Source organism: Suncus etruscus, chromosome 11 (assembly GCF_024139225.1).
Source record: "Suncus etruscus isolate mSunEtr1 chromosome 11, mSunEtr1.pri.cur, whole genome shotgun sequence".
Classification (NCBI taxonomy): domain Eukaryota; kingdom Metazoa; phylum Chordata; class Mammalia; order Eulipotyphla; family Soricidae; genus Suncus; species Suncus etruscus.
Genome location: NC_064858.1, coordinates 12,762,375 through 12,776,178, shown reverse-complemented (window position 1 = coordinate 12,776,178; position 13,804 = coordinate 12,762,375). Strand labels below are relative to the sequence as shown.

The following is a 13,804-nucleotide window of genomic DNA, read 5'->3' as shown; positions in this document are numbered from 1 at the left end:
TCTTTTGGGTACTATTTGCATATACTGGGGCATGCAAATAGGAAGACAAAAAATCAGAACTTAGCCTGAGAAGCGCAGTCTTCTTTAAATACCTTGATATGCTTATTTGACATTATGAGGCAATTATATATGATATGTAAATATATTATGTATGACATATAATTTAATGTATGTAAATATATATTATATATTAATGGCTCTTGTACAGACAATATTAAAGAAACTGGGATGGGGGCCAAGCAGAGGAAGCAAGGCACTGAAAAGTCTCTTAACACAACAGGCATCTTGTGGCACTTTATGCACAATTTTCTTTGTTTTTTTTTTTTTTTTTTTTTTGGGGGGGGGGGTCCACACCTGGCAGCACTCAGGGGTTGCTCAGAAATCGCTCCTGGGATGCCGGGATTCGAACCACTGCCATTCTGCCTGCAAGGCAAACGCTTTACCTCCATGCTATCTCTCCGGCCCCTTTATACGCAATTTGATCATGACCCCCTTAACCGTCATTTTACCTTCCTTTAGTCACGAAGAAACATGCTCGAAGTATTCAGATTGCTCAAACATCCACCCACCAACGGCTTGGAAGAAAACCATACCATGAAGGCTCGAAGTCCCCAAGCCTCAGCTGCTCAGTTCAGAGCTGCAAAGCCCTGGGCCTGGGCGCTGCTGCTCCGTGAGCGGATACCACTCACCTGGGCATCACGAATGGCGGCGGGTTACGATCCACGTGCCCGGCGCCGGCGGGTGCGCAGTGCGCAGGCGCCGCGTGCCCTCGAGCCCCGCCCTCGGCGTTGGGGGCGTGGCTTGGCTCGGGAGGAGGCGGCGGGGAGGGAGGGGGAGCGGAAGTGGGAGGCGGGCCTCGTCGCGCTTGCGCTTGCGCGGTGGAGCCGGGACGCGCTCGCCCGGGCGGGCTGGGCTGGACGTCGCGTCGCGTCGCGTCGCGGCCGGTGGGACGCATCGGGGCGATGCGGCTGTACCTGCGCGTCGTGCTGCTGTGTGTGGCCTGCGGCTTCGGCTCGCTGCTCTACGCCTTCAGCCAGCTCGGCGTGGCCTCGGAGGAAGGAGGCGGCGGCGGCGGCGGGAAGCCGCAGGCCGCAGAGGCTTCCTGGCTGGTGGGCGGCCGGCGAGGCGCTGCGGGCGTGGGGGAGTCTGCGGGCCTCGCGGCGCCTCGGGGCCGGCCGGGCAGGTACGGGGCCCCCGCGGGGGGCTCGGGAGGGCCAAGGCGGGAAGGGCCTGGCGGGGGTGGGGGGCGGCTGGGGGGGTCTAAGCCGGCCGCGTCTCTGCCCCTCCCGCGTCCTCTGGCTTGGCTGCTGCTCTCTTCTCTTCCCTTGATGCTTGACATTCTACAGCCCAGCTCTGCTGCTTTTACCATCCCCACCACCCTGGGCTTTGGTGTATTTTCTTTTTCTTTTTTTTTTTTTTTTAAGGATTTATTGGATTATTTTTACTTGTTTTCTTATTTCATTTCATTACTTTTCTTTCTTTCTTTATTCCTTGAATCATTTTATGTATTCACTGCATCTTATTGTATTCTCTTTCCTTTATTATGGGTTTGATCTTCTTTGTGTCATTATCCTACTTATTCCTTTTAGCTTCTTCTTTTTTTTTTTTTTACCTATTTAATCTGATTCGTTATTTTTTTGTGTTTCGTATCTTATTTTTCCATTTTTTTATCTCATTCCGTGTATGGAATTCGTTTGCTTTTGGCACTCACTCCAGTGTTTCTGATAGTGTTAGAGCAATAGGTAAAATGCAGAGGTAACCCAAGTTCAGTAATCCGATTAGATAAATACACAGCGTATTTTCCAGTGAAATATTATTCTGGTATAAAAATGAATATTTGTTCATATAAATTCTTTGGTTAAGCGCCACGGTTGCAAACATGATTGTAGTTGGGTTTCAGTCATAAACAGAACACGCCCTTCACCAGTGTAACATTCCCACCACCAATGCCCACTATTTAATCTGTTATTTCATTATTTATTTGTTTTACTTATTAATTTTCTTATTGATTTATTTATTTAATTATTTAATTATTTTATATTATTTATTTGCTTTATTATTTTATTTTATATTTTTAGGCTAACATTTTTATATTCCACCTTTTCCTCCTCCCACTGAATCAATGTATTTTGTCATAAAACAATGCAGTACAATAAAGAAATGTAAGGACAAATTAGAGAAGAAAATATATACAAATGGAAATAGTATAAAATTTGTAAACAAAACTGAATATCATTGAGTATTCACTAATTTTTACAAATTACAGTTTTCACATGGAGATTCCTATCAGTGAGTCAAAAAAAGGATATTAGTTTAAGATTCTAATTGCCAATAAATATTATATTTTATTGTGTTATTTTATCTTATGTATTTTCTTTCCTGGTCCGTACCTTATTCTACCTTGCACTTTTGAAGCAGTTAGAAACTTTGAACTTCACTAATTCCATATCCCCTTGGCTTAATTAAGGATCGTTGGTAGTCAGAGGCACCCCCCCTTACCATTTTGTGTTCTTGCAAAATGCTAGTAAATAATAAAATAATTAATTGGTCATTAACTAATTAATCAAGGAATTTAATTCTCTTGTGTCATTGGAATTCAAGTAGAGTTGCTTAAAGTGTCAGACTGGCAACTCTATTGCTTCTCGAATAGAGTCTCTATGCTTTTCTTGTATTAAAGCTTACTATTTTATTATCATTATTATTAGTCGGGTAATTAAATGCCAACAGAGCAATTATGAGGAGGAGGCTGACTATTTCTCTTTGGAGAATAAGCTGTCTATTCTCGAAGAAGTTAAGAAATAGGAGCAGTATGGAACATGCTCATCACCTTTGCCAGTTAGGATTGTTTGAAGAAAGCAAAGTAGTGACAGGTGAAGTTACACAAGTTACTGCCAGAATTGGAATCCAGATGAGATGATTTAAATGAAAGGAAGGAAAAAAAGCAGTGCATTATGAATGCTTAACAAAATCTGAGTGTTTTCACTATCTTGAGAATTGGGCACACGGATTTGTAGGCACTCTTAAGACCATTGGGGAAATGCAGCTTTGATAAGGAAAAGGGGAGGGATGGGGGGAGTTGGGAATGTAGGTAAAATGTCAGCTGTTTAATAAATCCTTACATGAGTCATTGCCAAAATGTGAAATGAACATTTAAAAGGGGAACTGCATGGAAAAGCCACATTTTTTTTTTAACCTTATGATTTGGTTACAGTAGGAGAATTGCTCAGATTAGACCATAAAAGAACTAATTGGACCATAAAAGAACTAGTTTGTCCAGAACTCTCCTGAAAGAGCCAGGCTAATTAAAAACTCTATCGCCCATTATATTACTGTGATGAACTTAAAATTATGGAAGAGATTATTATTTTTGGAAGAGATTATTTTTATTCAATAGAATTAGAAAGAATTTTTTTTTAGAATTTTTTAATTAAATTGTAGAATTTTTTTCAGTTATATAGGGTAACATCACTTTTAGTGTTTTGTCTAAGATGTTTTTTTAATATATTTAAGCACCATGATAACAAACATGATTGTAGTTGGGTTTCAGTCATAAAAAGAACTCCCCCCTTCACCAAGATATTTTGCTTTTTGAGATTTTTTTTTTGTTTGTTTTTTTGGGCCACACTTGTTTGATGCTCAGGGATGACTCCTGGCTAAGTGCTCAGAAATTGCCCCTGGCTTGGGGGACCATATGGGATGCCGGGGCATCGAACCGCGGTCCTTCCTTGGCTAGCACTTGCAAGGCAGACACCTTACCTCTAGTGCCACCTCACCAGCCCCAGTTTTTTGAGAAGTTGTATTTTCTTGGTCAGCTAACTTTAGCAAAGCTACTTCCTTTGATTTACTTTAAACACATCTGTTTTTCAGTATATTGTAGTCATTTTAGAAGTGTTAAGATGGTATCTAAAGATGAGTCAGTTGGGCCAATTAAAAAGTTTGTGTATTACAAGTCTAACAGGTCTTGGCCTGAATGATAGCACAGGGGTAAGGCCAGGAGTAAGGCCTTTTTGCCTTACACTTGGCCAACATAAAAGGGACCCTGGTTCAAATCCTGCCATCCCATACAGTCCCCTGAGCTTGCCAGGAGCGACTTCTGAACGCAGAACCAGGAGTAAACCCTGAGCGCTGCTGGGTGTGACCCAAAAACAAAAAAACAAGCGGACAAACAACAACAAAAAAAATACAGGTCTTATGAGTAACATTTAACTTAATTAAATTTTATTTATCATCTAATTGTACTTCATTAATTTTCTCTTTTTTTTTTTTTTTTTGGTTTTTGGGCCACACCCGGTAACGCTCAGGGGTTACTCCTGGCTATGCGCTCAGAAGTCGCTCCTGGCTTGGGGGACCATATGGGACGCCGGGGGATCGAACCGCGGTCCGTCCAAGGCTAGCGCAAGCAAGGCAGGCACCTTACCTCTTGCGCCACCTCCCGGCCCCAATTTTCTCTTTTTTGAGTGTGGGTTTCCCTGGCCTATGTTGTCATTTTAGGCTGTGCTGTTAAACCATGACCACGTCTCTGCTTCAGTTATTTTTAGTAATCAGACTTTTTAGTTGTCAGTGACTAAAATCTATTCATAATGATTTTTAGTAAAGGACCATATAGATGTCTCAGTGGTGTGCTGAGTCCTTATATTGTACTCGAGCACCACATTACGACCCGCAATCCAAACATCATTTGGTTTTAGCCTTTAAGGCCCCTGTACGTCCCCAGCACGCTAGAATCCAAAGAGCCAAAGCTTTAGTATTGAGCTGTCATTTGCCCAAGTATTTGGTGGCCCCTGCTTCTCTTGAGTATTGCTTGGGAATCCCCCAATTCCTCCCCAACACACACAACACACACACAACACACACACACACACACGACTTGAACAAATTCTGAATGTTTTTAACACACACACACACACGCACGACTTGAACAAATTCTGAATGAAGAATGCCTGGGACTTTTCAAGGATATCAAGGATAGGGATTTCTCTTCCAGTGTGTGCAGGTTTTGTTCATAGAGTCTTTCTGTTGTGTTGCTTCCTCTGATCTCTCATAGAACATTCTTGGGAAAAGCTTTTGTGGACTTGGCATACTTTGCTTGTTTATCCTTAGACCAGTGTTTCTTGGAATTGGGCTTTGTTTTCCATGCTTCTATATCACTTACCCTTTTATAAGGAGGATACAATAAAAATGACGTTAACATCATTTAAAGAACATCTTTCTTTTTTCTTTTTGTTTTTTGGGCCACACCTGGCAACGCTCAGGGCTTACCCCTGGCTATCTGCTCAGAAATCGCTCCTGGCTGGCACGGGGGACCATATGGGAAGCCGGGATTTGATCCAACCACCTTACCTCCTGGGTCAGCTGCTTGCAAGGCAAATGTCACTGTGCTATCTCCCCGGCCCCTAAAGAACTTCTTTCAAGAAGAGAGTTGACTCAAAGGAAGGGAGAGCAAGTAGTCTTGCTGATTACCTACTAAGACTCTTAAGCTGTTCAGTATGAAAACAGTTCAGGATAGTGAGTTATTAGGCAGTAGTTTTTTTCTGTAGAAGGAACATACCATTATTTTAGCTAACTATTGTGATAAAATTGCCATACTTATTAATAGTGATTATCAGGTTTTGTCATGTTGTGACTCTATAGCAGTTCATAGAAGCAAATAATCAAGAAACAACTCAAGGGGCCAGAATGATAGTATAGTGGGTAAGGTGCTTGACTTGCACATGGCTGACCTAAATAGTCATAGGGACTCCTGGTCGCTCTTCATGAGTGATACCAAGAGTAAGCTCTGAGTGGCCCCATAACAAAAACAAACAAACAAACAAACATAAGAAACAATTCAACTAGTGGAGACACTTGTCTTTAGAGACAGTTGATTTTGTTCATATTATCTGTTAGATTCTTTTTTTCTTTTCTCATGTTCCCACTCCTCTTTTATCTTTCCTGCCACATCTGGCATTATTCAGGGGTTGTTCCTGGCTCAGTGCTCCATGTGGTGCTGGAGGAATTAAATCCAGGCCTTTAACCAAAACTGGTTGGAAGGATACTGTTGTTTTGATGTTTTAGAAGAACTTAAGGTGTATTGATGGTTTGGTAGTAAGACCTTTAAAGTTTGATGAATTCACCAGTGAACTCATTTGTACCTGGGCTTTTGTTAGTAAGGAGATTTTTTTTTTTTTTTTTTTTTTGTGGTTTTTGGGTCACACCCGGCAGTGCTCAGGGGTTATTCCTGGCTCCAGGCTCAGAAATTGCTCCTGGCAGGCACGGGGGACCATATGGGATGCTGGGATTTGAACCGATGACCTCCTGCATGAAAGGCAAACGTCTTACCTCCATGCTATCTCTCCAGCCCCAGGAGATTTTATTTTATTTTTATTTTTATAAAGAAAATGCATTACATAGTTGACTTTTTTTTTTTTTTTTTTTTTTTGGTTATTTTGGGGCCAAACCCAGTACGCTCAGGAGTCACTCCTGGCTATAGGCTCAGAAATTGTTCCTGGCTTAGGGGACCATATGGGACGCTGGGGGATTGAACCACGGTCCATTGTAGGCTAGCTCTGGCAAGGCAGACAGATGCCTTACCGCTCCGTGTTACTGCTTCGGCCCTAGTAAGGAGATTTTAAATTACTTTTTCTGTTTCCTAATTTAAGATTGGTATGTACAAGTTTTCTGCTTTCTTTTGATTCAATCTTGGGAATTAAGAATTTATTTTTTTTAATGTAGGTTCTCTATTTTAATGATATTATAGTTGCTCATTTGTGTTTCTAAAAATATCATTTTGTACAATCTTTTGTGTTTGTGATGTATTATTTTTATTTATCACCTTACATTCCTGAATTGATGTATTTTGAATTTTTTTTTGGGGGGGGGTCACACCCGGCAGTGCTCAAGGATTACTCCTGGCTTCATGCTCAGAAATTGCTCCTGGGAGGCTCAGGGAACCATATGGGATGCCGGGATTCGAACCACCGACCTTTTGCATGAAAGGCAAATGCCTTACCTCCATGCTATCTCCCCGGCCCTGTATTTTGAATTTTTCTTTTGCTTTCATTGTGGGTCTAGGTAAGGGTTTGATTTTCTTTTTTATTTCTAATTTTTAATTTGATTAAAGAACTGGTTTATAAAGTTATCTGCTGCGGACTAGCTCTTGAGGCCCGGTTGCGTTAGAGAACTTCTTTGTATTCTCTCGAGGAGAGTGGATTCATGGATGGCAAAACATGAAGAAATTAGAGGCCACGCAATATTTGTGGAGAAACAGCGCGCTCTAATTTAATGTCTGGGGCAGGTATACATGAGGCAAATTGCCAGTTAGATACTTTATAGCACACAGAAGCATTAACATTAGCCTTGTTTGATATATATATAACAATTCACCTTGCTAAGGGGATAAGCAGTAAGAGTCCTGAGTTATAAGGGAGGTTTTAGTTTTAAAATCCTGCCCAGCTAGTTTCAGATGCAAAATTTTGGGGTGTAGCAAGGAGCTAAATTTCTCTGTCAGGTTTTCTATTTCTGCAGGAAGTCTCTTTTTGTTTATAAGGACTAGTTGAAAGAGACTGGCTATATCTAAAGAAATGCAGCTTTTACATCTGGCAAAAAGTTTTGACAGCCCTGTGCTACATCCTGACCAAGCCTTTTCGATATAAATTCAGAGTTTACAGAGAGAAGAAAATTGTAAGTGTCTAATTTGGTGCTGGAATTCTCCAGGTAAAGAGAAATTTAATCCAGGCTATTTAATCCAGCAGAAGGAAGAATCAATTATAGGCCAATTATATGTGAAGGAAGCATAACGTCAGTACCATAACATGAATCTCAAAAATAATTTCTAAAGGAATAAATTAGTAATTCACACAGGGGAGGGCCGTCCCAGCAGGCATACTGGTGAAATTTGAAACCTCTATCATGCTAAGAATATGACATTCTGGGCGGGAGAGATAGCCTGGAGGTAGGGCATTGCCTTACATTCTGAAGGACGTCAATTCGAATCCAGGCATCCCATATGGTCCCCCGAGCCTGCCAGGGGAGATTTCTGACCACAGAGCCAGAAGTAACCCTTGAGCCCTGCTGGGTGTGGCCCAAAAACCAAAAAAAAAAAAAAAAAAATTATATGACATTCTAGCGGGCCTTCTGTCCGTCTTCCTCATAGAAATACAGAAATTCCTATCAGTGGTGCAACAATTATTGATAGTTGAGTTTTAGACATATAATATTTCAACAACAATTCTACGACTACTGTCATCTCTCATCACTAGTGCTCCCATCCTCCTTCATCCCTCATCCCCAGGCAACACTCCCATTTCCTCTCTGTCACCTGCCACATTGATGGTTTGGTGGTTTCAGCGTAAATCTCATCTTTTCAGTGTTATTGAGTCTGTGCTTTAGGGGGAAACCACTCTTCTACATCTCCAATATAACTAAATCCCAGACTACTTCCCTTTCTCATCTGTTTCCTACCTGCCTTGATTTTTTTTCTTCTCAGTCCTCTTTCCTAGGTCTGGGGTCAAGAGTGATCTAGATTTGACTATGTTTCTTTATCGTTATTCTATATCCAATAGATGAGTGTGATCATCCTGTGATAATCTTTTTTGGGGGGCTTACTTTAGTCAGCGGTATCTTCTAATTCCGACCAGGTTGCAGCAGATTGCATGATTTCATGATTTCTTGCCGCTGCATAGTATTCCATTGTGTATATAACCACATCTTCATAATCCACTCATCTGTTGTTGGACAGCTAAGTTGATTCCATATATAGTTACTGTACTAAGGGTACTACTGAATAATGTGTGCATATGTCCTTTTCAATGAATATTTTTAGGTCCCTGTAATAGATTTCTGCCATCAGTGGATGAAAGTTCCTTTCCACCACATCCTTCCTAACAGAGATTGAAGCTTCTATTTTTGACATGTGCCATTCTCCTTGTGAGAAATTTCATTGTTGTCTTGATTTGAATTTCCCTACTGATAAGTTTTTTCCTTGTGCCTCTTGGCAATCGAAGTCACCCTCTGAGAAGTGTCTCTTTATTTCCTCTCCTTAGTTTTTTTTTTTTTTTGTAGGGTTTTTGAAATTTTTTTTTGATCTTTTTAGTACTTTATATATCCTGGATGTCAAGTCTTTATCAGAAATGTCAATGAGAGTGAATATTCATCATGGGCAGATGCTGAACCATTTCAATTAGCAGTTCAACAGACTCTTAAAATAGACTAAAGTTGTGACAATTTTTAATTCTGTTTTATTTTTTTGTCTGTGTTGCCCTGTTCTTTCTTGTGACCATATTTGCTTACCCTTACCTAGACTCAATGACCTAAACTTTTATCCAGGGGACATGACCACTTTGGGCTTTTTGTTAGGGGGATGACAAGGCTCCTTTTTCTTACTGCTTTATTATCTGGTTGATCTATCCAGTGATGAGATTGGGATAGTATTGTCTCCTACTGATATTGTGGTTGCCTAAATATAAAATTAGTTTATTTTTGACCATACCCAGAGGCACTCAGGGGTACTTCTGGATCTACACTTAGAAACCACTCCTGGCAGGCTGGAAGGATCATATAGGATGTGGAGGATGGGTGCTTGTGGGTCTGCCACAGGCAAATTTAATATCCTATTTGCTGTGCCATTGCTCTGGCCCTCATAAATGTGCCTTTTTGGACTACTAGCCATTTATACACTTTGCTGTCCTTTCATTTGGTGCATTTATAATATGTGTGTCAAGTTCTCTTGGTCTTTTGAAACTTTAACCAGTTCGTAGTATTCCTCCATATCTCTTACTGTTTTTTTGAATGGTCTTTGGTTTAATACAAATATGGTGACTCCTGATTTTCTAGTGTGCTGTTTGATAGCTTGTGTGGTTTTATTCCATTTTTTCACTCTGAGTGTATGTTTGTAGTGTGACTTCAAGTCTGTTTTTTGTAAGCAGAAGAACGCTAAATTTTGTATTCTGATTCATTCCGTTTCTGTGCTTGTTGATAAGGCCAGTCAGCTCTTTGACATTGAGTGATATTGAGTCAATATAATAAAATGCTTAAAAATTATTTTTTGAATCATGGGATATATTGTTAAAAAGTTTTTAGTGGTTGAATTTCAGTCATACAATGTTCCAATATTCATTCCTTCATCAATGTTCATTTCCCACAACCAAATTCATATTTTCCCCCCAATTCCTCCCCCTGCATTCTAGGTATATGGCAGACACTTCTCCCTTTCTCATTCTTTCTGTCTCTCTGATCCTCCTTCCCTCCTCCCTTCCCTTTTTTCCTTTAAGGCAGTCTGATTTACAGTATTGTTACTGAAATAATATAATGCATTATCACTTTATCTTCTTTCAGTTGTTCAGAGTGATCATTTCCAATCATCTTGTCACAGATTCTTTGTCTCTACCTGCACTTTTGTCTTTGCTCATTTCTATGATCTTCGAGTATATAAATCTCATACTGTGTTTTTTTCTTTCTTTTTTTTGTTTTTTGGGTCACACCTGGCAGTGCTCAGAGGTTACTTCTGGCTCTGTGCTCAGAAATCGCTCCTGGCAGCAGGCTGGGGGATCATATAGGATGCTGGGATTCGAACCACCGACCTTCTGCATGAAAGGCAAACACCTTACCTCCATGCTATCTCTCCATCCCCTGTGTTATTTTTTTATATTCCACAAATTAGTGCTATAAATCTGTCTTATCTCTCCCCGACTCATTGCATGATACTCACTCATGACTCATCTGCATGGTACTCTTCATGTCTATTCATGTATAAGTAAATTGCAGGATTTCATTTTCCTAACAGTTGTGTAGATGTACCATTATTTCTTCTTTATTTTTTTGTTTTTGGGTCACACCCTGCTGCAAGCAGCTTCTGTCTTGCAGCACCTGTGCAATTTTGGTGAATCCACTTCAGGGAGAGTGGGTTGCCCTAACCAGTGTACAGAGAAATATGAAATAAATGAAAGCACACACAGAGAATGTGGGGTCAACATGTTTCTGGCACGAGTGCCACAAGTTTATTTCCCAAAAGAGGGGTTTTTTAGGGGTTAGCCAGTCACAGGTGAAGAATAATCACAATCACAAAGCAATGTACAACAGTAACAATACCTAAGCTATGGGTGTGCCTGCAAAAACTCCAAGTTCAAAGGAGGAGAAGGTCACAACCCAAGGCAACTCTTTGCAAGCTTACTTCAAATACAAAATCAGGATTAGGAGGAAGTAGGAAATATCTAGAAACTTGATCTTCCTGAGCTGGACTCTATTGTTTTAGGGGTCAAGTAAAGGAAAGAGCCAATAGCCCAGGGGTCTGCTCTCTGGCTTGCCCTTGATTACCAAAAACTGCAGCCACAAGGACATATTTGAAAAAGAGAAAAAACATTGTCTTTGCGTTTAGGGCTAAATATTATCCAGAAAAGGGGTTCTCTTAGTAATCTTTGGTGCTGGAATTCCTGAGCCAAATTATATGATAGTGGCCACAATTTTGTCTGAAATTTACAAAGGAGAGAAACCAAATAATGACCAAAAATGTAATGCCAAGCATCTCTTCGGAAATTCCTCAACCATCCACGCAGGGGAAAAAGGCGTCCACAGAGGGCCTTTTGAGGAACCCCGTGGGGGTAATTTCAGTTCTCCCCACCAGGAAAATCTGAGGATACATCTGGTGGGCTGAGTTCCCCTAAAAGTTTATGTATTCGTGGCAACACCTGGCAGCACTCAGGGGTTACTCCTGGCTCTGTGCTCAGAAATCGCTCCTGGCAGGCTCGGGGGACATATGGGATGCTGGGATTCGAACCACCGACTTTCTGCATGAAAACCTTACCTCCATGCTATCTCTCCGGCCCCTGTGTTGTTTTTTTTTATATCCCACAAATTAGTGCTATAAATCTGTCTTATCTCTCCCCGACTCATTGCATGATACTCATGACTCATCTACATGGTACTCTTCATGTCTATTCATGTATAAGTAAATTTCAACATTTTCTTTTTTTTTTTTTTTTCTGGCCGCACCCGTTTGATGCTCAGGGGTTACTCCTGGCTAAGCGCTCAGAAATTGCCCCTGGATTGGGGGAACCATATGGGATTCCGAGGGGATCGAACCGTGGTCCACAGTTGTTCTTCCTGCTTCAGGTTAACACTCCTTTTTCTCTGTTCACATTCTTGTTTGGGCATACTCAATTCTGTTCAGTTTTTTAGTGAGAATGCTTGCCCACGGCCAGTACCTCTGCAAGTCAACAGACTATTTTTCTCCTGGCTGTATTCTTATCTGGGCACACTTAGCTCATTTCAGTTCAAAATGGTGCTTTTTTATTCCAAAATGCTGCCCAGAGTTCACAGCTATGACTGCTGCAGGTCAGCAGTCTTTTATTTTTTTCTCCTAACCATGCTCTTGTACATCTTTGTGAATCTTGTTAGTGGCTTCATGGTTTTGCTTATTTTTCTAAAGAAATATCTCTTGAGTTCATTGATCATTTGTTTCTTGGATTTCAATTCCTCAATTTCTGCTCTCAGAAACTATTATTTTCAAACTATTTCTTTCTCTTGCTCCTTTTTTTTTTTTTGGGGGGGGTCACACCCAGCAGCGCTCAGGGGTTAGTTACTCTTGGCTCCACGCTCAGAAATCGCTCCTGGCAGGCTCAGGGGACCATATGGTATGCCGGGATTCGAACCACCATCCTTTTGCATGCAAGGTGCAAACGCCTTACCTCCATGCTATCTCTCCAGCCCCTCTTGCTCCTTTTGTTCATCATTTTCAGTTTCTTTTTTTTTTTTTTTTGGTTTTTGGGCCACACCCTGTGACGCTCAGGGGTTACTCCTGGCTATGCGCTCAGAAGTTGCTCCTGGCTTCTTGGGGGACCATATGGGACGCCGGGGGATCGAACCGCGGTCCGTCCTAGGCTAGCGCAGGCAAGGCAGGCACCTTACCTCCAGCGCCACCGCCCGGCCCCCATTTTCAGTTTCTTAAGTGCTGAAATCAAATTATTTATTTATGTAGTTCTTTTTTTGCTTCCTGATCTATGCTTGAAGAGCTATGAACTTTCCTCATCACTGCTTTCACTTTTGTCCCATAAGTTCTTGTCGCTCATATCCTCATTCTCATTTCTATAATTCTTGTGAGTTCCACTTTGACCCACTTGTTACTTAGTAACGAGCTTCTTTTTTTCTAGTTTGCATTTTTTATTTCTTTTTTAAAAAATTAAATAATTTATTTAATTGAACTACCATGAGATACACAGTTATAGAGTTGTTCATGACTGAGTTTTAGTTATACATTGTCCCACACCCATCCTCTTGCCTTTGTGGATATGCTTTTTTTTGCACCAATATGTAGTTTTTTTTGGGGGGGGTAGTGTCCCATGAATAGTAGAGGAGATTTGTATTAAATATTAATTATAAAGCCCTAGATGGTGGTGGATGGTGAAGTCTTTCTCAGCTGAAAAGAGCCAAGATTAACCACAAGACCTCGACTCCACACACCATCATCGAGGTCTTCTAGAGTCCAGAATTCAAGTCCAAGTCCGAGCGCCAATATGTTGTATTAAATATTAATTATAAAGTCCTAGATGGTGGTGGATGGTGGAGCCTTTCTCAGCCCAGCGCCTGTAGTCCCTACAGTGGGTCTGTAGGTATCTGGGTGATGGCGAAAAATGATCCACAGCAGTCAGATTTCAGGAGACATGCAGTTTTATTAATAAGGCCCTAACCGCCATGTGCATATCTTACATGACTTCTAAGATAACCAGCCTCTCTGCACCCAACCTCTCTCCTCCCTTCCTGCTGAGTCTTCTTCCTGCTGCTTCTCTCTCACCCCTCTCCAGGCCACTTTAATTAGCAACCACAGACCCCTTCC

General features: G+C 41.2%; 1 protein-coding gene across 2 annotated transcripts in view; it reads left to right on the top strand.

Annotated features, from left to right (window-relative positions):
- Positions 1-962: 962 nt before the first annotated feature.
- Positions 963-13,804, top strand: part of GXYLT1 (glucoside xylosyltransferase 1) — a 39,608-nt gene continuing 26,766 nt past the window's right edge. For both annotated transcript variants that reach the window (XM_049783829.1, XM_049783828.1), the window contains exons 1-2: positions 963-1,183; positions 2,862-2,870. In XM_049783829.1, coding sequence (XP_049639786.1) covers positions 963-1,183; positions 2,862-2,870 — 230 coding nt within the window. The remainder of the gene's footprint in view (positions 1,184-2,861; positions 2,871-13,804) is intronic.